General features: G+C 44.7%; 1 protein-coding gene across 1 annotated transcript in view; it reads left to right on the top strand.

Annotated features, from left to right (window-relative positions):
* Window positions 1–19297, top strand: part of LOC118207270 (SPRY domain-containing SOCS box protein 1) — a 29625-nt gene extending 10328 nt beyond the window's left edge. Inside the window, exons 2-3 of the mRNA XM_035380654.1 lie at window positions 13591–14470; window positions 19119–19297. Coding sequence (XP_035236545.1) covers window positions 13777–14470; window positions 19119–19246 — 822 coding nt within the window. The 5' untranslated portion in view covers window positions 13591–13776 and the 3' untranslated portion in view covers window positions 19247–19297. The remainder of the gene's footprint in view (window positions 1–13590; window positions 14471–19118) is intronic.
* Window positions 19298–26815: the final 7518 nt, after the last annotated feature.

The following is a 26815-nucleotide window of genomic DNA, read 5'->3' on the forward strand; positions in this document are numbered from 1 at the left end:
TGCCTGTTTTTTAAATTGTTTTGCTAAGGAACAGTGAGTGTTTAGCTGGGCTCGCTCACACAGTATTGGTAAATAATGCCGTGATTCATTCGACCCGTTTGGAAACTGGGCAGCATGGCTTGAATCATCTTGCTCATGTTTTTGAATCTATTGGCTGATCGCTTATAGGGTGGTCCTGTGAATTGCATTCATGGCTGGAACAGGTTCACAGTGATATTTGGTATCGGGATAATGTTGCTGACAATGGCTTTTTTTTTTTTTTGCTACCGTACCACCCTCCAGACTGAAAACGTGGTTGGAAAGGCGTGGAGTATCTTAGCGCCCGAAGCACTTGTCGAAAAGGAACCGTTTTTCCGTGGCTGAGTTGGAACAAAAACCACGTGGGCAGGAGTTCACGTACCAACAATGGAAACGGATGAACGCCACCGACTGGTTCATTCTTCACCCTCTGCGCCAGTGCAGGGATGGGTGGGGGGGATGCATTGCAGCGTTGCACCTGCAGCGGTGCAGTGCGTGGGAACCAGCCTGTGCCAGGAAAGCCATTATTCAGTCTGCTCCCTCAGCAGTTCTGCCGAGTCTCACAGCTGAGTAATGTGCGTGATCGTGTTTCCTTCCAGTTTTCATACATCGTAAATGTCATTTTTGCTTTCACAAAATAGTTATTTTTATTATTGTTTTTTTTTACGTTAACAATGCCTTGACTGGCAAGCCTTAGACATGTACGTTCTTCCAAGGTTATTAATAGGCCACTGTTCTCATGTAGAATACTTGTTGTTACAAGTGCACATTGGTTTCATCAGCAAAATGCAGGTTCTAGAATTTACATGGACCTCTTGAGTTTGCTTCTTTTAGGGCAGCTATTGTAGCTATGACTACGCAGGTATATTTGTATAGATGACGCGATTGGAGACTCTTATGTGACGTCAGCTATCGCATGTCTGCGTCAGCATTGGTACGTGTGCCAGCTCCAGCAAAGTCTGTGTGCACAGTGCTCGACTACAGGGCACAATCTGTGATGGAGAAACTGAATAGGCCTGTATTCTCTCTTTCATGTGCGTCTTGTAAGAGGAGGTTTCCTCATCTTTGGCATGTGCTTGTATGTCATACGCTTCAAACTGCCACTCCTTGTTGACTTGTGTTCTATTTTGGGTTGTCGCTGCAGAGTGCCCCGCCCTTGATTCCCATGCTGTATTTGTGCACCTGGGCAGGTTAACTGAGTTGGTTGTGAAGTCACCCAAGCAGCATTAACCCTTTGAAAAGCAGGTTTTTTTTTTACAGTTATGACCTACACAATGCTAAGCCATTGTTCTAGAACTCCCTTGCTTTCAGTTACCAACAGTGATTGTTACATCATCATTAGAACGTTCAGTTGAGAACATTCTAATCACATGTTTGTGATCTCACACTTTAAAGGGTTAAGAGTCTGTGGATCTGTGCATCAGTGGAATTGTGAAACAGCTGGTATTGTATGTATGAAAGCATGACTTTTTTTATATGGCCCTTTCCATAGGTTTTTAATTATCCTTCAGTTTGTATTTGTCCCTCCCAGCTGTGAAGACAGGATGAGTTGATGAAATTTCCCCCCCCCCCCTCCCCCCACACACCTCATTTCATGCCTCCTTCACAGCCTGCATGTTCATTATCTGATACCTTCTGGAGGTGTCAAAGGAATTTCACACCGGCCTTCTTTTATCTAGGGGAAAGAGATTAAGGTGTTAGAAAACCCTGTGCGTCGGTGTGTGTGTGCGCGTGAGTGCGTCTCTACCCCTTCACTGCTTTCTCCCCCCCCCCCCCCCGCTGCAGCTGCACATGCTGTTTGTTTAAATGTATTTATTTTTATTTTTTTCCTTCGCAGATCAGTGTTTTCTTTCAGGGAATGGTTGAGCCCGGCCTGTGATATCTGTGTGGCCGGTGCCCACGCGCAGATTAGCATCCCAGCCCAGCCCAGCCCAGCGTTTGCGCTTTGCCTTTAGCAGATGGCTCAGTGTTTTCATTCGAAACCTGGCCCGGGGGGTGACGGGGGGCAACCTGCCCCGTCGTCCTGTGTGCAAACATGAACCCAAAGCACGTCTGATATCTCATTGAGAAGCTTTCCCACATCCCCCCCTCCCCACCACCACCACCCCCCACCCTCCCCTCCCTGCCCTCACCCTTTCGAATGCACCTGGTTGGTTTAAAGTTACATCCAAGTACATTTTATATGTTCCGCTGCCAAGAAATAGCCTGCGTGACCCAGCCAAGGATATTGTACAGGACTTAAAAAAAAAAAAATTTTTTTTAAGCTCCTTTCAGACAGAAATCGACAGGCATTCCTTTTGCGTGACCCGGCGAACGCTGTCCTCTATGTTTTATTTCTTCAAAAATCTCTGTTGCGAGTGGTCTGTAATGTAGTGTAACATCCTGGTTGGGGGGTTGGGGGGTTGGGGGGGGGGGGGGTGCAGGCTGCACTGCTGTTCTCCGGCTATATGGGCCAGGCTGGCTGTCTGCCTGCCTGCTGACACAAAAGGGGGTAGATCTGTGCGTCTGTGCGTGGATGAGTTCTCCCAAAAAAAATAAAGTCCTCGCACTGACATTTAAAACAAAGGTTTGCCCTTCCTGCGGGCAAAGTACCTGTTTTTCAAGTTCAGGGTTACTCTTCTGTTCTCGCTTCTTCAGTGCAGTGGCACTAGTGTTGTGTACAGCAATAAAGCACTAGTGTTGTGTACAGTATACATGAAAGTTATTTTGGCAACATTTGTATGTGTTGTTTCGAGCCCAATGGCTCTTCATCAGAGCGATGGTAGTGTGATGAAGAGCTGTAAGGCCTTAAACGTCACTTTCTGGCGTTAGTAAGAATATGGCGTGAGGACTCTGCTTTTCGGCTGGACCGCAACAGCAGGGACCAGCCCGACAAACGCGAATGTCTCTCACTGACTGACTGAGTGAGTGATGAAGTTACACCATTGGTCGACCGCGTTATGAAGTTACACCATTGGTCGGCCGGATCACGTGTGTTAGGTCCAGCCATATACTAGGTTTTAACCTGGTCCTGTTTAAAAAATCAGGCTGTTTATGAGTTCGGCACCCGCCTGAGATTATGGATGCGCGTGTGTACTGTCTGCAGTTAACTGGTTAAGTGAAACCACTGCACCTGAAGCCACCAGAAAATAGCAGACATTCCTGAAGATGTGGGGAAAGACTTAAGACGGCTGTTTCTTGCGTGACGTAAAAGCTTCAGACGTCTCGTGTGTGTGTGTGTGTGTGTGTGTGTGTGTGCGCCGCGCTTTCATTTCTTCTGAAATGATCCTCCGTGTTCACTGGTGCCAGCTGGCTTCTTCTTTTCTTTCTTTTTTTTTAAAACCACCGGCTTCATGGAACTCATTTTGATGGTGTTTGATATGATGGGCCACATAAAGATTGTTTTCACCAGAAAGCTAAATTTCAAAATTTTATGTTAGTTTTCGTATAGCTCGTACTGTCTTGTGTATTGTAGGCCATTTCAGTCATGCTTTCATCATAGACAACTGGTTGGAAAGTTTACAGAGAGGTTTTCTTTTATGTAAATATACCTAATATACCTAAATATACCTTATACCTTGAGCTTTTGAAGATAAGATGGAAGTTTAAATCTGTCTTAATGACTTAATAGTTTGAGTTGCAGGTCTGCGTTTGGTTTGTGTACATATTGCTGTCATACATTTTAAAAGGAAGATAAAAAAAACAGTGGCATATCCCAGCCACAGTGGTACCTGTCTCTCCATGGCAGTCCACCTGAGAACCGCGGGCTAGTTTAAGCTGTCTATTCAGCAGGGCAGCAGATTATTTTCGTAGCAGACGGAGCGATGGAGTCTGTCTCGTTTACCACTCAGTCCCACCCCTGCAACCCAGGGTTAATCCAATCAAATATAATCTGTTTTATTTCTAGAGCGCTTTTTTACAGAAAACTGCCACAGTGGTCGCTTTACAGAGTGGCGGAAAAGGGCAAAAGCCAGGCCTGAACCCCCAAATAGCAAGGACATGAGGTAAAACAAGACCAGGTCAAAACCTAGTATATGGCTGGACTTAACACACGTGATCCAGCCGACCAATGGTGTGACTTCATCACTCAGTCAGTCAGTCAGTCACAGACATTCGCGTTTGTAGGGCTGGCCCCGCTATTGCTGTCCAACCAATAAAGGGCTATAGAGGGGGATGCCCATCCTCCGCTGGCCGGCCTGGTGTAAATTAGCTGTAGAATGGATGGGAACAGAAATCTAATAAGGGATCTATCACAGCAAATGAAATGGGGGTTGAGCAGGTTACAGTCGAGTTAATGGACTAGCTTCAGTAGTAGAAGTCCAAAACTGCATTGTGTCCAGTATAGTGGTGGAGTTTAGAGGGTCAGGGTGATGCATCTGGAGCTCCAGGCTGCGTCAGGGCATGGACATGAAGCTGGGGTGGGACAGGGCTGCAGCTGCCCCTGACCAAACCCACCTCCAGCCTGCCGGCCTTTAAAACACAAGCTCTTCAAGCCCTGGTCCTCCGCTCTGGAGTGTGTGCTCCCTTTTACTGCTTTTCCCTTAAGCTAATAATGAGTATTTTATGTGTGGAAATTCAAGCCCGGATCAGAATGTGTTGGTTGGAACCGGTACACAGGCCCTCTGCTTCGCGGGGCCTGTGGAGAAGTCTATTAAATCGCGATGGCGGGATTAAGGGGGAAAGGGGGGTGCGGAACATTCCCGCGCGTTCGTTTTTTTAGTGTCTGCGGTGGTGCGCTCTCGTCTCCGGAGTACGAGGACGGTGTCTTTTCTGACAGGTTTTTTTTTTTTGCGATTTTAAACGGTGATTTGTGGCCATTTTTACCCGCTTAACACCACTCTGGGCCTGCAGCTGCTCCACAGATGTTCCAGGCTCACGAGGGAGGGGGGGGGGGGGGGGGCGGAAACCTGTCCAGCTTAGACCAGGCTGTCGGGCAGCTGATTTGTTGTCCTGTCGTTTTATTGGGTCTCTTCTGCATACCGGGGGGGGGGGTGAGATGAAAAATAATCTGCCATCTTTTCATATCGAGCTCACGGCCAGCGAGGGTGCTCTCTCTCGCAGTCACTGTGGAACATGGACGTGCGTTGAAGCCAAAATGTAGACTAATTCTAATTCTACTAAGTTCAGATGTGGAATTCAAATGCTTGTATTAGTAATGTTTTTAAAAAAAAACACTCTTGCAGTGTTGATTTTGACTGTTGTGAGTGGCAATGCAGATTGTGTGATGTACAGTGAAGTTCTCTGTCTCATTCAAACTCGAAATGCTTTATTGGCATGAAATATGTTTGTAAATGTTGCTAAAGCATACGTGCGGAAATTTGGAAATTCTCTGTCTCCCTCTCTCTGTCTGTCTCTCTCTCCCTCTCTCTTCCTCGCTCCCTCTCTCTCTCTCCCTCTGTCTCTCTCCCCCCCCTCTCTCTCTCCCTCGCTCTCTCTCTCTCTCTCTGTCTCTCCCTCCCTCCCTCTCTCTCTCTCTCTCTCTCCCTTTCTCTCTCTCTGTTTCTCTCTCTGTCTCTCTGGCTCCTCAGCCCTTCTCCTGACCCAGCAGTAGTATTTGATGAGCACGCTGCACTGTATTGGGAGTGGCTGACTGCAGTGCGGAGCGGGAGAGCGTGCGCTCGGTAAATCTGCAGAGCCCTCCGTGCAGGGCACTCTTCTGCACGGGGACTAAGTGCGGACTTGCCGCTCCGCACAAAAGGAACCAGTGTTTCCCCCCCACCCCCCACCCCCCCCCCACCCCCCGGGTTCCACACGCCCGCAGAACCCGTCCTGCATTTCAATTGGCTCCTCGAACGGTGGCCCCGCCACTCACTCTCTCTCTGTCCACCAGCTGCAGCATCGCGGGCCGCAGCCGCCTGAATGAAATCCTGTTAAAGATACAAAGTGCCCCCGAGACAAGCAGCTCGCTTTCTGATGGAAGGGAAAGATAGAGGGATGCCAGTATCGCATCTAAAAAAAAGATAAATAAATAAAATGTGTACAGTAACTCTAGCAATTGGATGCCAGTTGATGGCACATTTCGCTGATTTGCATTGATGGGTGAACAGTGTGGCACTGAGAGACGGGTGGGTGGTGGCACGGTGCTGGTTGTGCACAGACTCGGGCACGGGTACGGGCAGTGCCAGCGTGGGTTTCCTTCCCGCCTCCCAGGAGTGCCCTCTCAGTCCTGCCGTTATTAATCTGCAAGTGTTCAGCAGCCGCAGACGGCCGCACACTCCCACAGGCTGACCTCACCGCCGCCGTCGATCTCTCCTTACGCGCGTAGAGTTCCTTTCGAAACGAGGCGTCTCGTGTATAAATGCCAAATGAAAAATTATGTTTTCACTAGTGAGCAGTGCTTTAGTGCTGTAGGAGAGGGGAAATGGTTAATCTAGCACAGAGAGTGTGCAAATTACCATGTGCTGTAGGAGAGGGGAAATGGTTAATCCAGCACAGGGAGTGTGCAAATTAACATGTGCTGTAGGAGAGGGGAAATGGTTAATCCAGCACAGAGATTGTGCAAATTACGAGAGGGGAAATGGTTAATCCAGCACAGGGAGTGTGCAAATTACGAGAGGGGAAATGGTTAATCCAGCACAGGGAGTGTGCAAATTACGAGAGGGGAAATGGTTAATCCAGCACAGGGAGTGTGCAAATTACCATGTGCTGTAGGAGAGGGGAAATGGTTAATCCAGCACAGGGAGTGTGCAAATTACGAGAGGGGAAATGGTTAATCCAGCACAGGGAGTGTGCAAATTACGAGAGGGGAAATGGTTAATCCAGCACAGGGAGTGTGCAAATTACCATGTGCTGTAGGAGAGGGGAAATGGTTAATCCAGCACAGGGAGTGTGCAAATTACGAGAGGGGAAATGGTTAATCCAGCACAGGGAGTGTGCAAATTAACATGTCTCGTTTTCCCTCGAGGCCGGACAGCCATTGAAAGAAAAAAAAAAAAAAAAAAAGAGAAAAAAAAGGATATTGTTTACATTCACAAACTGGCCTCCCACTGCTTGCTGTTCCTTCCCCTGTGTTTGGCCATCAGCGGGGAGACATGACCCATTTAGACGGCTCTTTAGCCGCATTAGAGAAAGGGGGCCAGAAACGGTTCCTCTGTTAACGGGCCGGGCTACAATTCAATTAGGGCGGCCCTGAAAAGAGGCCCATTATGCCTGGGCCGTACCGCGGTACCGCCGTACGAGTTCTCCGTTTGACCGGGCCGTACGTGCAAATCGGGGGGGACGCCGTACAGATCGCACCTTCATACATTTATGACGTTGGACTCTCTTCTGCTTTTAGATATTGCAGCTTTTAAAAAATAAAAAAAATAAAAAGAATTAACCGAGTGCTTAAGATTTTTGAAGCGAGGAAATCTAAGATTCTTGTCACGGATTTCGTATGGCTGAAGCAGTGTACCTTTGCTGCATATAGATTTATGGTGGGGTGGGGGCTGGTGGGGGGCAGGGGGGCGGGTGTTGCAGATAGGGGTGACCGAAACCAACGTTTTCCTTTTCTGCCAAGGGCTTTCCGCTCAAAACATACTTTTCGCAGTGAGAGAGGGGGAGTGCAGTGTATAATTTTGTGAATTATGTATGTTGAGTTGCGTATGTTGCCAGGGCAGTGGTTGCAAAAATCGGCTGAACCCGAGTCTGATTTTGGGTGTCGTTGTAGTTCTCCTGTTGCGTATGTGTAAGTGGTAATAATACGGTCGTTCTGATAGGTTGGTCTCAGTGTGAAGTGTGTTAGTGATCCAAGGTACTGTAAAGCGCTGGTTCGTCCAACGCAACCTGTTGGGAGGTATTGGCTGAGGAGCCACGCGTCATGGTCTCGGTATCCCTGGCAACAGTGTCGCGTTGTTGTCTGCGAAAACAGCGCGCCGAGCGCGAAGCGTTCTGTCCCAGCGGCCGTCTTCCTGCCAATGCGTCTGCTGGCCGAGCTTTGCCAGTTGTGGTTTCCGTCGGAGAGACTCTGATGCATAGTTTTGTATTTTTAAAGCCAGACGTTTTAATATTGGCTTTCCTGTTATCTTCTGGCTAGACGAGCTCATAAAAGGAAATGGCTGAACATTCTATTTTTTTTTCTTCCTTTTTCTTTCTTATTTCCTACTGTTGCTTGGAGGTTGTTTGTGTTTAAATGGTATGGCGGTTGGTTATTACCTGAAATGGAATTGTGAAGCTGGAGGAACTTAGTCATTGCATGCATAAAATTTATGAAAGAGGAGCAAGAGGATATCCCCCACAACTAAAATGCTAATCTCCATGAAAAATACTGCATTTGAATATACGGTTCTTTATCTTGCAGTTCAGTGGAGAATTCTCTAGTAATGTTCCACCAGAATGTCAGGCTGTGATGTCGGTGATTAATAGATAAATGGACACCAATTCAGAATCCTTATTCTTACTTCCTCAAGCTTCATGTGAGGCATAAATGTATATAATGCAGTCCTGGCCATTTAAGCCATTTAATTCTTCCAGTTCTCGGAATGCCCTGTCGGAAAGCTCCCTCTCGCATTCCTGCGTGAATACGTCTTAGCGCAGTGATAAACAGCTGTTCATGCACATTCCACACCGTACAACGCAAAGCAACTTGATATGCAGAGGGTTAGACTTAATGTACAAGTTCAGCTCCGAGTTTAGAGGCTTTGTTTGTGCCTTCCCTGTGAGGTATCGAGGAGTTTTGAAAGAATGAGGGACAGGCAAGTGATGAGTTCTAGACTCGTGAGTGAGTGGAGCTGCTTTTAATTGCTTTTTTGCAAAGTAGACGGTAACTTTTCAGTTCTCTGTAAATGTCAACTTCCTGCAAAATTTCTACAGGTTTTCATTATTTGCAAAAGTTAAGTGATATTTAAAAAAAAAAAAAAAAAAGTTACATATAAAATGTGTTATCATGATTCTTTGTGAAAAGCTACTGAAGCTAATTTACAGTAGTAACTGCTGACTCTTGACAAAGGTGTGCTGGTATGAATCGTAGTTTAACATAACGTTAAGTTCTGAACATTTTTTACCCCCTCCTCCTCACTTCCCAATCATTTCAGTGGGCCTGTTCCATTGCTGTGGTATTCGCAGTCACATTTGAAGGGCTCCTGCTCACTCTTGACAAAGGTGTGCTGGTATGAATCGTAGTTTAACATAACGTTAAGTTCTGAACATTTTTACCCAACTCCTCCTCACTTCCCAGTCATCTTGGTTGGCCTGTTCCACTGCTGTGGTATTCGCAGTCACGTTCGAAGGGCTCAGACTAGATTTGCATGATCTCCATAATGTGTAAATTCAGTCAGCCTCTTGTTTCCCCGGTTACACTCTCACAGCAGCTCTGCCCCGACTGCTTGTTGTACTGCAGGAAGCCGCAGAGTCGACCCAGGTAGATCGCAGGCACCTGAACGACCTGTCTTTGCTGTTGAGCAGCGAGAACACCCTCCTGAATTATGCATGTTCTCCATCAGATGCTAACGTGGCCCTGATGGCCTATATTTATGAGACTCCTGTTCAGTCAGCGCTCTGTGCTATAGAGCTCACTGCTGTGTGAACAAGTGCCTTGGCACTACCTGACATTTTTTGTCAAAAAAATCTGTTGTTAACCCAGGAACGCTCTTGGTTTTGTGTTTTTTTTTTCCTGCACAACAGTTTAAACACCTGAAATTGCTTCTCTCAGATGTTAAAACTAATGTTAAAACTAGGTAATACAATTCCCCTATATTAGGCTATATCATAGTATACTGTATTTGATATTGGACTTAAATGTTCCAAAGCTTGACATTGTCAGAACTATACAATCTGCAGACAGAACCCTGTTATTCTAAGGTCTGGGATCAGGAAAGCAGACTACTTTTTGGCTGGACTGCAACAGCGGGGCCAGCCCTACAAATGCAAATGTCTGTGACTGACTGACTGACTGATAAATGTCTGTGACGTCGGCCGGTTCGGTCCAGCCATATACTAGGTTTTAACTTGGTCTTGTTTTAAAGAAGGTAGATATTATTTAAGAGTTGGCTACCTGTATTAATTACTAGCTGGAGGAATAGTGGAATTCGTATGAGTACTTATTGACTGTGACATTTATATTCATGAAGCTTTTATTTATTTTTTTACTGAGTAGGTTCCGTTAATGTTCCACTCCAAATGTTGCAATGTGGAGCATGTTCATTGATTAGATCAGTATTCCACCAATAACCAGAGCGTAATAAGTGGGTTTGTGCTGGTTAGCCATTTATCAAGCACAGTGCTGCATCCCACAATCCACCTGTCTCACAATAACCGGGTGTGTGGTAATTGACAAACACTAGGCTAAGCCACCTCCGTAATAACCTCAACCCAGTTGGGCAAACAGTGAGAGGGCAAAGACAAACATCCGTAATTCTTGTGACTGTGACACAAAAAAGCTACCCATCCTGAAGACATAAAGGACTCCATTACATATACAAGCGCAGGTTGCAGTACGAGCACAGGTTGTAGTGCAAGCGCAGGTTGTAGTGCAAGCGCAGGGTGCAGTACGAGCGCAGGTTGTAGTGCAAGCGCAGGGTGCGGTACGAGCGCAGGTTGTAGTGCAAGCGCAGGGTGCAGTACGAGCGCAGGTTGTAGTGCAAGCGCAGGGTGCGGTACAAGCGCAGGCTGTAGTGCAAGCGCAGGGTGCGGTACAAGCGCAGGCTGTAGTGCAAACGCAGGGTGCGGTACGAGCGCAGGTTGTAGTGCAAGCGCAGGTTGCAGTGCGAGCGCAGGTTGCTATTTGCGGAGTCTCACCGAGCAGCCAGTGTGCAGGCCCTGAACCCACACTGTAGTCCTCTCTATGAAAATCCTGCCTCAGATCTGCCACAGGTGTTCCTAAAGAGGAATTGGTATAGTTATTGACTACCTGTTTCAACCTGTGCTATTTCTCCAAAATAATTTGCTGGAGCCTAAACCCAAGTAACTTAATAGCAAGTGATCTAGCAAACTCATTATGAGAAGTCGAAAGCAGAGTTATCAGAAATGACAAAATCATCAGGATGGTTAGAATGGCAGACGCCAATGCAGATTCGCTGTTTGTAGGCCTGCATCTGAAATATTGAGTGCAATATCCACTATCAATCACAGTTTATTCAGCCCGAGTTTATTCAGCACACTGTCTGTGCACATTATCTGAGTTAACCACATAAGTATATCCTCTCCCAAGGTAATTTTGAATTCCCCGGGTGTTGGTTCCACTCCATTATGCAATTAACTGTAAAGGGTCAGTTGATTAGTACAGCGGGGAATCCGCCACAGAAATAAATTGCCGGCAGTTTTATGAGCTTTACGCTTTCGCTGCTCATGCGTGCTGAACTTTGCCCTGGTGAGAGTGTGTTCGGCGACTGTTGTTTAAAAACATATCTGAGGCATATGCTGATTGTGAAATATGTTTGTTTACATTTTACATGCCTTAGCCTGCAGTTTTTCCCCCCCCCCTTGCTCAGTGCCTTCTTGGAATAAGCAGCGTGACTTGTAGAATTATTTGTTTAATTTAAATTTACGGGGGGCATAACACTGACTGACTGTATGCTTTTTTTTTTTTTGTAAAAGAGGACAGGTCCCCAGCCTCAGGAGTTAAAATGTTGCAACTGATATGTTAACACCACCGCCACTGAGTCTCTAGATGAAGTTGGCTCTTAGTTGGTAGAGATACTGGAGTTCTTCTCAATGTATGACTGTGGTCCATTAATGAAATTACAGTAGTGATTAAGCAGTAGTATTCGTTAGTGGTATTTGGCAGCCATGCAGGAAGGTGGTTGACTTTATTATGATAGTCATTGCACTTTATGTAGGTGACCCCTCCAGCCCCAGGTTGCTGCATTGTGAGATTACCTGAAGTAAATTGAGAATGAAGTAATTGTGTGTGCAGGTAATCTCATGCAATGCTGTTCACACTTTGCAGAGGTGGAAAGTCCAGAGGTCTGAAAGTAGAAGTCCTGCCGTATGTTTCTTTCACCCATGAAATCAGCCTGAGCTGATTTCATTGATTAGTTCTGTGACTGTCTACTGGCTGAAGAATTGTTGCTGATTAGCAAATCCTGGTGTTTGGAGCAAAATAGAAAAATAGAGCTTTTACTTTCTGAACCTGGATTTTTCAACCAAGTCACGTTTTCTGACTGTGTGTGCACCGGCAGGAAAAGTTTAGTATGATAGAAGATGAGGGACAAAGCATAAAAAACATTTACTTGAGGGAATTATTGGAGGAAGTCATTTTTAATCAAATGCACTCCTATGCAAATCTCCGAACTTGTGAAGGTTTCGGTTTACGGCAGGTTTTCTCAGAAGATAGCCTACTGTGGGATGTTTCCGTAACGCTGCGGCTATAATGTATATTTGGCCTGTTTGGGACAGACTGTCTAAGTAAATGTATATAAATAAAACTTAACTATGGTCCGACTTGACCAGCAAGCTGTCATTACCGGACTAGATGTAGATTGAGGTCATTTCCCAGGGACAGTGATGCCTACAGTAGATAAGTAGTAACTGCTTACTTCCTGTCATTTTGTTTTTGTAGGTATGTTATATACATACTTGGATTTTTGTTTCATTTTTTTGTGCGTGTATGTTCCTTCATAAAATGCCACCACAAAAACGTGTAGATCCGTCACATTATTTATTTGGCATATGCTTTTATCCAAAGCAACGTACAATAAGTGCATACCGAAGGTCATTAGAACAACTACTGAACACAGGTCTGATAAGGTACAGTACTCATTTTGTAACAGTTATTCATAGTTATGAACACATTAAGTCCAGTTCACACAGTAAGCATTACTCTGACCTAACCTATGCTAAGTCAAGATCCTTCCACTGCCATTGGCCCAGGCACTTACGCCACTGTAGAGCATGTCCCATGACTTGCGGAAACCGCGTTTGTGACCAGCACAGAAATCCAGGATCTTCAGTTTAAACATCTTGAAGTCTTGTCTTTGCTTTGCCGGAAGTGACATCATCACCTCAAAAATGTGTGAGAGAATTTGGAGGGCAGCAGCATATTCCTGAAATGTTAACACCACCTCCCTGAAGTTTCTAGGTCAAGTTGCCTCTTGGTTGGTGGGGATACTTGAGTTCTTCTCAAAAGTATGACAGTGGTCCATATTAATGAAATTACAGTAGTGTCCTCAAAATGTGAGAGAATTTGGAGGACGGCAGCATAGTCATGGTGGGCAGTTACACCAAAATGCTTTTGTGTTAAAATGCAATCATCCCTTTCTGTCCTCTGTGGCCAGTAAAATGTTTCTTGGGTGCTGCTTTTAACGGTGTTTCTTCTGCCTGTTGCTGACCGGCCTCCTTGTATATGCGCGTTTATTCCTCCTACCGTGCAGTTTGAACCAGTAAAGAGAGCCATCCCAGGTGTTCCATCAACATATTTATGAAGCATTTAGCGTCGTCTCTTGCCAAGGTGGAAGTCACGTGACTTGCCTCTGAACGTAATGACAGTGGTCAAGAATGCAGGAGGAACAAGCGTGTGGGGAATTGCATGTTTTTAATCATGCAGAAAACCGGTTGCCGCTCTCTGTAGCCAGACTTTGGGGGAAAGGTCAGCGAAGCGTTTTTTTTTTCTTTTTTCTCATTGTTAATGATTAACTGGAGCTTCCCTTTGCTTTTCTCTCTTCCCTCTGTTCTCCGCAGGTGGGCTTGACCAACACGTGTTGACCTAGTCGCCTAGCAACAGCGGCGCCGTGAGGACGGGGGCAGTCACCTGATTGGCCAGAGAGAGGCTGCTGTGGGGGGAGGGTCCACAGCGTAGGATTTTTTTTTTCCTTTTTTTTTTTTTTTGAGGCGGGGGGAAAGGTTGCGCTGAAATCCACCCGGAGCATGGGGCAGAAGGTTCCCGGAGGAATCAAGACTGTGGACATGCGGGACCCTGCGTTTCGGCCGCTGAAGCTGGAGCTGCAGGCCCTGGACTGCACCAAGCCGGCCCGGCTGGACATGCTGCTGGACATGCCCCCCGCCGCCCCCGAGGTCCAGGTGCAGCACTCGTGGAACAACGACGACCGCTCGCTCAACATCTTCGTCAAGGAGGACAACAAGCTGGTCTTCCACCGGCACCCCGTGGCGCAGAGCACGGACGCCATCCGGGGCCGCGTGGGCTACACCCGCGGGCTGCACGTGTGGGAGATCAGCTGGGCCATGCGCCAGCGGGGCACCCACGCCGTGGTGGGCGTGGCCACGGGCGACGCCCCGCTCCACTCCGTGGGCTACACGGCGCTGGTGGGCAACAACCACGAGTCCTGGGGCTGGGACCTGGGCAGGAACAAGCTCTACCACGACGGCAAGAACCAGCCCGGCAAAACCTACCCCGCCTTCCTAGAGCCCGACGAGACCTTCATCGTGCCCGACTCTTTCCTGGTGGTTTTGGACATGGACGAGGGCACCCTGAGTTTCATTGTGGACGGACAGTATTTGGGGGTCGCCTTCAGGGGACTTAAGGGCAAGAAACTGTACCCCGTAGTCAGCGCGGTGTGGGGACACTGTGAGATCAGGATCCGCTACATTAACGGACTTGACCGTAAGTATCTTTTTTTTTTTTAAAGTATCGTTACTGTCGTGCGTTGATTCATTCAAAGGCCCTAAAGCAAGGGTGCACAGCAATTTCAGGATTTTGTGCCAGCATTTCCCAACGTTTATTGAATTGGCCCAATCATATCTTGATCTGACATCTTGATCTGTGTGTATAAGCGCCAGCTAGAGTCACAGTCTGCCAGTTTTATCCTAGAGATTTCACTGTGCTCAAGCACAGGAGTGAAGCAGCATAGAGTTTGTAGAGCTGTGAGAAACGGTGATCGGCTGGAACAAAAACCAGCGCGCGGATCGGCCCTCCGGGATCCGGAGTTGTGCGCCCCTGCCCTAAAACCTTTGCGTGTAGGTGCCCTGCCAGCGCCGCACACGCTGAGAGAACCCCCCCCACGGCGGTGTCATGTGTCGTGGGGGACCGCGTGCGGTCATGCGCCAGGCGTGTGACTGGATGTGCGGGCGCGGACCGGGGCTGCAGGCACGCCGCGGCCCTGCGTGTGGTAAATAAATAATCACTCTGTTTATATAACGCCCTTCGTGCGACTTTTTTGTGCGTCGTGTAAAATTATTGAAAACGATACGACCTAAATAAAGCGAAACGTAAAAAAAAAAACCCCAGAAATGAAATTAAAAGGCAGCACACAATGAGAGGAACGTAAAAATGTGCGTAAAATTAATTACTAAATAAATTTCAAAAAAACCTTTTGTAAAATTCATGACAGAATGAATATGCTAATTAAAAGCGGTCTTTAAAAATGTTTTCTCTGCAGTGCAGTGCAGAATTCATAGACTCGTGGTCCAGTACAGCACTGCTCCCCCTCATGCCGTTTCTATTAAAGCGAAAGCTTTCTGTCCACACCTCAGAGGTAGCGCAGCACATTTGGGCTGTAGATCTTCACTCGCGGTGCTGAATGGGCTGCAGTCAGCTGCAGGATTTTAAATGAGTGACTTTGGCTGGCTGTGACACACACAGACACACACACACACACAGACACACACACAGACACACACACAGACACACACACAGACACACACACACAGTCACACACACACACACACACACACACACACACACAGACACACACACACACACACACACACACACACACACGACACACACACACACACACACACAGACACACAGACACACACACACACACACACACACACACACGCACACACACACACAGACACGCACGCACGCACGCACGCACGCACGCACGCACGCACACACACACAGACAGACACACACAGACACACACACACACACACACACACAGACAGACACACACACACACACACGCACACACACACACTGTGCTGCTCTTTCGTCCTCCGAGCTACCGGTACAGAGGTCCTGTGCGAGCGAGAGTGTAATGCACTAGCGCTGATAAGGGCCTCTGATGTCATTGTGTACCTTTGCACTTCACCTGGGAGGCCATTTGCATGCTGTTTTTAATTCCCGCTGCAGGGAGTATTTGGCTTTAGGAAAAGCAAGTCACTCCTCCGCAAAGTCTAGAATCTTAAAATACTTTGGTTATGCAATATATTTTTGTATTACTGTAACTTCACCACAGACAAAAAATATATAATAATTTATCAAAAATTAAAAGGATGGAAAGCAGTTTATACAAATATGACACTCGACTAATAATTCAGGTTTAGATCTGCAAAATAATTATTTGCAGGTTCGGATGGAAGTCTGAAGCAGCAAGCGTACATTTCCGACGCCTCCGCTTCGATCATCTCACTCCTCACCTTCACCATCCGGTCCCTCCACTATCAATCACATTTGCATTTCCTGTACCTGTTGGACGGCCAGAGCGTGTGCCCTGGGGACTTATGGGTACACGGGACACTCTGCTGCCGTGGCAACGCGGGCTGCTATTCGCTTACACAAGGACAAGCGTTCCGTCTTGATAAATCACCCGCCACCTCTCGGAATTCATTGACAGCGCACTTTAGAATAGCAAGATGGAAGACCAGAGTCTTAATTTACTTGCCGTTGTCTTAAACTCTTCGCATGACTGATGTGTTCTGTATAAATAAGTGACATTTTGAAACTTAAAAAAAAACAACGTATTTCTTGTGTGTAGCCTGTTTTTTTCATACTGGCAAATGAGAGGGGAAAAGGTGTAATTCTGTGCTGTGTATGTATAGGATACCACTTGGTTTCATGTGCTTCCTCTATAGGTTAAAACCTGTGCTGGAAACACAGAGTCCCTCCATTTATACTACTGTGTACAGTGGCACTGCCTAGTGTAGATATTCAGCAGTGGTGTGTATAAAAGTTGCTTTACTTATTGTATTGCAAAGGGAAAACCGGATTGCTTATATCAGACTCTTCAGGGACCTGTTGGTCTGTTTCTGTACGGGGAGAATGGATGTTCAGTCATATGACAAACTTTTGGATAACTGATGTTCTGCTAGTCGTTCTCATCCAGATCAGGGAAATGCAGACTCTTTTTCTCAGTGAGGAACAGGTGTGGGATGATGGAGGACGGTGGGTTGGTAATTTTGACAGTTGTGAAACACACACCCAGGATGTAAGGAAATTCTGGGGAATTTCACACCGTTCTTGTGTATAAGGTTGTGCTGGTGTAGAAGGTTTGCATGACCATGCTTTACCTCATCCATTACCTCATCCATTATCTCATCCATTAGCCTACCTCTTCTTAGAACTGGGTAGACAGGAGACAGCAGGCTGCATTCAGTTTATCCCCGTTTTCACATTTTACTGTTGACAGTTTGCTTCACAAGATGTCCATCTTCAAATAAACAAAAAAGCAGACGTTTATAATGGAAAATTTATACTTTGTAAACGAAGGGGCGAAAGCAGTTTTTTTCTGAACCTGACTTTAAAAGATGTTATGGAAGTGCTCTTCCCCCTCCCTGTCAACTTGCATATTCATCCCTGGGTTTCTGAGAGGGAGTCTTACCGCTCAGATTCTTATTGCGTTTATTGAAGTGACATTCCCCCCCCCCCCCCCCCCCCCCCCCTCCAAAAAAAAAACACCTGCTTAGGAAGATTCCATCCAGACACTAAAGGTTTGCATCAGGACATGAATGAATGGAGCGTTCTCTTTTTCCAGCCGACAGTCAGTCGTTGTCTTGGGAACTCATTGTTTTTTTTGTATTTGTTATTTGCTACGGCCAATTTCTCGATTAATAAAACTTGCAGAAAGCAGTGAGTGGTTGCAGAAATAATATTTGTTTATGCATACAGAGCTTTTCCACAAAGGTGCAATTAAAAAGGCAGTGAGTGAAGTGAAAGATAGTGAAGTGATATGAATTTTTTTTTAATTTTAAATGATTTTGTTTTTAAGTAAAATGAAAAGGAATCTTTAAATTGTTTTTAAAAGATTATAAACATCCAAGTGTTTCTGCATTTTGGCTATTGAGTATGGGCTTAGATGGTTTAGAAAACTACAGTGAAGGTTTTGGTCTCCTTTTTTATCGTTGTTGATGAAACATTAAAACATTTCTTTTTCTCAGCTGATCTGAGCTGTTTCTCTGGCATATTGGCTACTACAATTTTACTACAGGGTTTTAGTTGAGGGCAAATCCAAGTACTACTTTACTAAGAGTGATCATTGCAATCAGTTATAAGTACTAATGGAAGCCTATAGAGTCCATGGGGTACTGGTTGGACAAACCCATGTACTGGTATACATCTTTTCAGATTGTTGAAAACCTAGCTGCTGAAACTTGACAACTTAACCTCAATAAAACGTGATGATTTATAACTGCACACAGAGCATAACAGTAGTCTAGGGGAGTCAAATGCATGGATGACTCTCTCTGTCACTGAAAGAAAAAACTTGGCTGTGTTTTTGAGTTGAAATGAACCTTATAACTGTGCCTCGCTGATTCCTGTGTTCAAACATCTGCTCACATTCTGCCATTCTTGATGATTTTAAACGCATTTTGGCAATTCAGAATTTGGCTTATTACCGTGTACTTTGTTTGAACTTCATTGTCTGTAGATTTCAGTGACCCAGGTGTCCATATTTTTCAGCACTTAGCCTACTGCTTGCTTCACTGCAGACTATAATTCAGTCAGATAAAAATGTTAAATGCTGTACTACGGAATCCTTTGCTGATATGCAACAGGACACAAAGTGAAAGATTTGGTTGATGTGACTGCCCCTCAGATGTGGATAGTGGGACGGCAAGTACGGTATGCCATCCCGCTGAGTAATGGCTTGAGGGGGGCGGCGTGCCCCATACCTGTACAGCACCGAGAGTTTGCCCCTTTTCAGGGCTTTATTTCAGAAATAACCACACTGACCACAGACTCTCAGCCCTTAAAAACATTCATTTCTGCACCTTCTGATGTGGGAATATGTAGCTACTCTTGACATGCATGGCCATTTCTGACAGCGTGGCTTTAAGAGAGTGAGTCCTGGTTGGCATTTGAAATTAAGCCCCCAATTAACAACTCGTTAGCAACTGAGGAGAGGTTGCAATTGTGGTTATTATGAAAGAGAGACCAGCATTACGACGAGTCCCAAGCTTGAGAACTTTCTCCTTTTGTCAGTTGACTCGCGACTTGGCAAGTGCTTGCTCAGCTGATGTTGTGCTCCTTGTTGATCTCTGATCTTAAGCGCTGTCTGTTGTGTGCCCCCCCCCCCCCCACGCAGCTGAACCCCTCCCCCTGATGGACCTGTGCCGGCGCTCAGTCAGAATGGCGCTGGGAAGGGAGCGACTGAGCGAGATTCACGGACTCCCCCTGCCCGCCTCCCTCAAGAACTACCTGCTGTACCAATGACGATGGGAGGAGCGTGCGCGCGTAGACCGCGGCGGGACGGGGTGCCCTCATCACCCAGCTATCCCGGCCTTCCTCACATCACCGTCATCAGATCTGGTTTATATCGATCTCTACGACCCCCCTTTGTGATGACTGCCATTGACGACTTTGGTGCTGTCATTCTATGACGGATGATGATTCCAGACCTGATGATTCGATATTTTAATGTTCACGTTGGTACATGACCATTGAAATATTCCGTTTTATGAATGCTGTTGTGTGTCCTGGGTGCAGAAACACCTACACTGTCATGCCGTTATGATTCAGTATGAACTCCATAAACTAGTAAATCCCAGGCTGTGCGTCTTTATGAATTGGAAAGAAAGAAGAACAAGGCATCGGTAAATAGGCTGTTGAAAAAAAAAAAAAACGACCCTCTGTTCCTTGCAGTCACTCTGGCAGAGAACAGAGAGACTTCCTGTATTTAATTCTTTTTTTTTTTTTTTTTTAAAGCGCTGCTCCAAGGTTTTTGCATGGGAGCCATGTGCAGCCAGGAGACCCACACACACACGCACCCCAAACCCACACCCACATACATACACACACACACACACACACACACACACCAAACCCACACCCACATACTCACACACACACCCCAAACCCACACCCACATACATACACACACACACCCCAAACCCACACCCACATACATACACACACACACCCCAAACCCACACCCACATACATACACACACACACCCCCCCAAACCCACACCCACATACATACACACACACACACACCCCAAACCCACATACATACATACACACACACACACCAAACCCACACCCACATACTCACACACACACCCCAAACCCACACCCACATACATACACACACACACACACCAAACCCACACCCACATACATACACACACACACCCCCCAAACCCACACCCACATACATACATACACACACACCAAACCCACATACACACACACACACACACTCTAACCTATGCACACATTCACACGCAGATTGCTGTGGCTTCAATGCTGTTGAGGAGCTGGTCCCCCTCTTCACTTCAAAAAGCGTCGACGCTCGTGTTTTTACTTTCAAAGCGTGGGGTGCTCTATGCGCACACCGCACCAACACATCAGGTTTCTTACTGCAATATCTCAAGTGCCTGTTTCACAGAGTACTGGTTAAAACTGAGTTTTTATGGGGAGAAAAGTTTCATGTTTTAAAGTGTATTCTTTAAATGATCACGTCACTGTGATGGGCTCTGTACCGTTTTACCCATCAGGAAGTCTTACAGCTTATTTTCTTTAAACTCCTTTTTATTTTAAATTTGAAAAAAAATGTCTGTACATTGATCTGATCAGATTGTCCAAAAATGTGTGTGTGTGTGTGTGTGTGTGGGGGGGCGGGGGCGGGGCGGGTTTGTGTTTGTACATGATCTATGAAGATTATTTTAACGGAGGCTGAGAGGGAGTTGGAAACTGGGTTCATGGCGCTAAAATTTTAAACTGTATATGTGGTGATGCTGCTGTGTGGTGCCTTGTTCATGAATCATCCATTGTAATTTCTCGTTGGGAGACGATGCTGGGTAATGGTGACAATGCAAGGAAAATGATGTGCAGCCCTTTTTGACTTAACACAGAGAGGCTGAGACTTGCCGAGATGTGGTGTTTTTTTTTTTTTCTTCGTAGACTTTCTCTTAACAAATTTGTTTTTAGATTTGTGCGATTGTAGTCATCTGGCGTTCATTTCTGTTATGCATGGATGCGGAGTGCTGCTCTTCCTTCCTTTCAGGCCTGCACAGTATCATTTTCTTTGTATCCAGTGCTGTAGATAATGTCGGTAACTACCTAATAAAGTTTATTATAAATTATTGTTTTGTATGGTTTTTTAAATTTATTAAATGAAAATGAAAAATGTATTTATTACAGTCTTTCAAATGCAAGCAACAGACTTTGATTCGGATCAGGGATCTCAGTCTCCAGTCCTGGAGGGCCGCAGTGCCTGCAGGTTTAACTCCAGTCCTGAAGGGTTGCTGGTTTAACTCCAGTCCTGGAGGGCCGCAGCGTCTGCAGGTTTAACTCCAGTCCTAGAGGGCCGCAGTGTCTGCAGGTTTAACTCCAGTCCTGGAGGGCTGCAGTGTCTGCAGGTTTAACGCCAGTCCTGGAGGGCCGTAGTGTCTGCAGGTTTAACTCCAGTCCTGGAGGGCCGCAGTGTCTGCAGGTTTAACTCCAGTCCTGGAGGGCTGCAGTGTCTGCTGGTTTAACTCCAGTCCTGGAGGGCCGCAGTGTCTGCAGGTTTAACTCCAGTCCTGGAGGGCTGCCGTGTCTACAGGTTTTTTCCTTATAGTCAGCAGCCTGTGTAGAGCTTGGGTGAGGTGTGGAGACTCTTGGCTAATCAGTGACTTGTATTAAGCGCTTAAGTGTGTGAAGGCACTTAAGAAAAAATGGCACACTGGATTTAAATTTGAGATCATTGATTTAGATGCTGTAGGACCTTCTGAATTGGCGCAACACCCGAGTCAGCAAAAACCATTCACCGGAACACCGACTAGAACTGTATTAGGTTCTAGGTTAAATGAACCACCATGAAAGGCAATGGGCAGCGTCTTCAGTGAAAGTCGGCCATCCTGTCCAGCTGAGTCCTGCGTGACTCAATACTAATTAGAAATGTCATGACCTGACGCAGGAAGTTGTGCATTTTCCTGTGCCGTGCGGTTGAGTCTTACACTGCCTGTGATTTATGAAACTGAAGTTTTTTGTTTTTTTCTTGTGGTAAATTTCCATTTCTGGTGATCTACATTATGAATGTGATTTAATATAATAGTAATACATGTATTATTTTTTTATCTTATGGTACAATTACATATGCCCCAATTCCAGTTCTAGCTCTTCAAAATGCTGTTTAATAATGTTTTCAAAAAACACTTCTGATTCTGAAAGGCTTAACAGTTGTGTGCGTCATCCTGTAAACATAGTGTTGTGTGATGACGGATTCCGTAATGGCCCTTGGGTTGTTTTCATAGCTGTTAACCTAAAATAGCCTTCAGGAAACAACCTTTTTCCAGGTAATCATTTAAAATGGCTGCCTGTGGGAGTGTGCAGAAGATAGTGTCTTTACCAGAAAGGATAGTTGGGTTGCTTTCATCTTGGAAGATGGAAGCAACCCGAGAAAAATGTGAAGTTGCTTTTGGCCTGAAATTTTTCGGTTCCCTGAGCAAAAAAATCTAAAGTGAGGATTTCAACCTAAATGGACACTGAATCTGCTTCCGCCCAATAGTTCTTATTACATGCCACCCAGCGAGCTTTTCCTTGTCACCATCACCTCTGGCTTGGTTTGTAGGAGTTTAGGCCAGAGTATACTGTGATGCATATATATTGTCACAAACATTTTTTGTAAAACGTGTCACGTAAATCGTTTGATTGATTGATGCGTTGGGAAGTATGGGTTTGACATTAAAAAAACATGCAGTGCATACTGAATGTGGAGGAATGGATAATTTGGTGGTGCAAATATTCAGTTTCATCTCTGGTTGGTGCAGTAAAAAAAATAAATAAATAAGCCTGTCAACATTGCTGCTTGGAAATCGAGGAAAAGGTTTCTGAGAAACGGAGAGTGTGCAGGGACAGCCTCACTTTATGGACCAAACATCCTGTCATCCAAGGTAACATTCTTTCATGCTGTGGTTTATAAGTGACACACCACTCCTCTCACAAAACTTTTATGTATGTCAATGACAAAGGTACTTCATAAACACATAAAGGTAGGCTGTAATACGCAGAATGTTTAGAATGCGTTTGCGTCGCCTCTCTGTGACCCTAAATTCACCTTTCAGCCGTGATTTAAAACGAGGTTAAAGGGCCATATCTTGAGATTCACTGAGTCCCATTGCCTTCCTGTTATAGCGGTGTTCGGAGTTTACCGTCGATGTAAGGTAAACTGTCATCACATGTCCTGCCTAATTTTTAGCTTTAGCCATCTATCTATATTCTACAAGTGATGGGTAACCAGTTATTGAACTAACTAGCAGCAATATGCAAGCTGTTGTGTGGTTATATAATAGCAGCACATATGAATGGCTAGAGTTACTGTATTAACTAGCTATATATTTAGATTTATATTTTCATTTAATGTTGCGGCCAATCTTTTGATCTGTTCAGGTCATTGCAAACATACGTTTACGTTCTTCCATAATTTTCTCCTTAAATGTACTTTAACACAGACGGCTTTGGTTGTTTTTGAACTCTTCATTTTCCACAGATGGCTTGGCGTGAGGGACCAGGTGTTCCCAGTTTCTATAATTAGAACCCCACTGATTCACCTGTCAGTCTGTAATCTAATTAAGAAAAGTAGCCTCTTTGGAAAGCACTTTTTCCATTAGCATGTTATCCTGTGGTCACTGTTGGTTTCGTCAGTAATTTTCCGTTACCATTAAAATAAACACCAAAATAACTTAAAATGCATGTTCAGGAAAGTTTAACAACCTAAGAATAGCCTACATTCAAAGAAGAGAATGAGTTATCCATTGCATTTGTGCACATGCATTTACGTACGGTCTCAGGTTCTTATCGGAAAGTCTGTCTCACGTCTAAAATATTTGATGGTGAGTGCAGCATTGTCCCTCAAACAAGTCGCAGTTAATTCAATTCAAGTGAGATTCAATTGCGTGACATGGTCAATTTAATTTTAGTATCGCCGCGAAGATTTTTGTGGAAATCGGACAACGGTTGCCCCAATGGAACGGAACAGTTCCTGGCTCTGCCTCGTTGCCATGGTGCTGTATTTGCATACACAGTGATGAGGTCATTCACTGCCGTGAGGTTGGAACAGAACAGTGTTTGGGTGTCTGAAACTTTGTACTTTCTCCTCCCTCACCAAGGTTCCCTGGTGTGGGGAAAGTCACAGGAGTTATTAAGCTTCTTCTCATTCACCCAGTCATAAGTCACATGACGCAATGCCATTCTGTCACATAGCTTCACACTGCTTCATCTGAGTTTACGCAGGGAACACATGTATTCGCTGATATCCATTGTCTCAAAGTGTACCTGATGTCTTACTGTAATAAACCGTAGTGAGTGATCAAGGATGGCCAATACACTTTTTTTGTCACTGTAACCTGAAATATAATCTTGAATCTTATTAAATTTTTTATTGTATTGTTTCCGATTCATATACTAATTATGTTTGCCTGGTTTGAATAAAGAAATTAGGATCTGTGCTGGAGCTCATATGTTTTATACATATTAAAAATGTCAGGCCAAAATCTGGATTCATCCAGCCTGGAAAATGTGACCAAAATGAATTAGGGTAATGAATAATTCAATGCTTTTAGCATAATTTAACATAAGTTGATATAAAATGAGTTTAAATGACCTAAATAATTTATGAAACTTTCCCATGCATTTCTCTTTGCACATCAGTGATCAGTCCAAAATTGGCTCAGGCATTTAAAACTACGAAAGTTGGGTAGCGTGTAGTTCTATGAATTAAAACATTTTCATGTACTTTTTTTAAAAATTATGCTTTAATTTATATAATTCCCAGTGTTTTCATTTTGTTTTTGAGATACAGCTGCATAAAATCCCCTTTTAATTAAATTGGCTCAGATGTTTAAATAAACTCTGATGTCATATGGTCCATTTAACCCCTCTTTGACTCACATAAACTCTCATTTAAATTAATACTGAACTTTTTACTCTGCATATCCATTTGGCTTAAATCCGGGGTGCTCTCGAATTGCATGACTTGTAGACCATCCATTTATAGCAGTTCAGATTCCAGTACCTTGATAAGGCCACAGCTGCTGTGCCTTGGCAATGGATGCTGTTGAGCTGAGGCAGGTCTCACAGATATAACTGGGAATTCCAAATTCAGGGGGAAAAAATGTATAAAAATAGGAGTTCGTTGCTGACATCTGGACGTGAGAATCCGTGTGTACCAATTACTCAGAATTGTTCCGCTGTCTGAAGAACACATTTTTCCCCTTCCTTTATATTGCAAGCAATTACATCCAAGCTTTGAAATGTAATGTGTTGGCCTCGGTTGTAATAACCATGTTTATTGTTTTGAGCAACAGCAGAAATGGACCGTTTCTTTTTTCTTCTTCTTGGTTACTTCTTGGTGCAGTCATGTGCACATGCACAAGCAGTAGTAATATCAGAGAAAACAGTAGCAGAAATCTGTCAGAATGAGTCATTACTCCAAGTCCACTAAATCCCACATTCTGGAATAGCACTTGTTCAGTGCACTCATCAAATAGATGTATAGATTTGTCAATAAAACACCCAGAGGGTTGGGGTGTGTGTGTGTGTGTATATACAACTTTCTCATCAATCTGTACTCTCTTTTCAGATGGGAGTGAGCCATCATGGACATAAACTAGCTTGTCTTTGCAGTCTTCAGAACCATACAAAAGCAAAGGATGATAGAGACATATGGTGAAACAATAATGAGGAGAGGCTAGTAATCTGGATTAGTTTATCCCATAACCAAAGTATTTTTGCTTGGCAGTCACCCTGTTGTTTCTTTCAATCCAGGACCCTAGCCAATGAAAATCGGTGTCATCCCCTACTTTCCTGGAGGACCAACTCTGCAAACAGAATGAGGTACGTTTAACTCCAAGGAAAACTACAACAGTTTCTCAGTAGTTCATTCCTGGAAGACACAAGAAATCACATAATGTATTTGCTGCAACAACCATAAAAAAGACTTAATCATCTTAAACAATCTTGTTTTTTTTTTCTTGTTTTTTTTTTTTTGTGAACTGGAAGAATTTAGAGGTTATTTTCACTGCAGTGCCCTGTGACACAAAAACATCATATGATGGAAGGGACTTGAGAACAAGCAATTACTGCTGTTATCATCCACACAAATAACCACAGAAATGCTAACGAGCTGTGGCAAGCAGCATGCTTCTGTCCTTATCCCTTATCCAGGATTTATTATTTCATCACTATATTTCAGCTGGGAAGTCTTTCTACTTCATGCAAGCAAAATGTGTTTAAAATCATGAATTACTTTACATGTAACATTAGCTACATCAATAATGCACATTATTGCACAGGCAGGCAAAAATTGTATAAGAATATAGATTTAGTCAATAATGCTATTCAACAGGAAAAACCATCATTCTTAAAAAAAACCAAATCTGAGCAGGCTGAAAGCCTGAAACCTTGCAGAAGAGGTGAACAGAAACAGAAAAAAATGTTCCAATGAAATCTGTTCTTCAGTTCACTAATAACATATTTCTGTATCTCCCTTTAATTTGAAATGCTGTATTCCTTATTGATTTGTACATCGTACTTGTAAATTTATTTATAAAATGTGACAAATGACCTTACTTTGGAAAGAATGTGCTTTATGTTTAGTAAATGTACAATTTCCCGATGTGTCCACGTGCTGTATGTAAATGCTAAGGCACACAGGGTTCAGTCCTGGGTAACACAGTCAGCAGGTACAGTACTGTGCTGGTTGAAGTCCAGTGACTTTAAGTCCACTGTGTATACAAATGGCTCTGGTGCATACGGGATTGTGGTAACTCTGCTCTCCTCAAAACTTATGTGTCTGCC

The sequence above is a fragment of the Anguilla anguilla genome, chromosome 11 (assembly GCF_013347855.1).
Source record: "Anguilla anguilla isolate fAngAng1 chromosome 11, fAngAng1.pri, whole genome shotgun sequence".
NCBI lineage: Eukaryota > Metazoa > Chordata > Actinopteri > Anguilliformes > Anguillidae > Anguilla > Anguilla anguilla.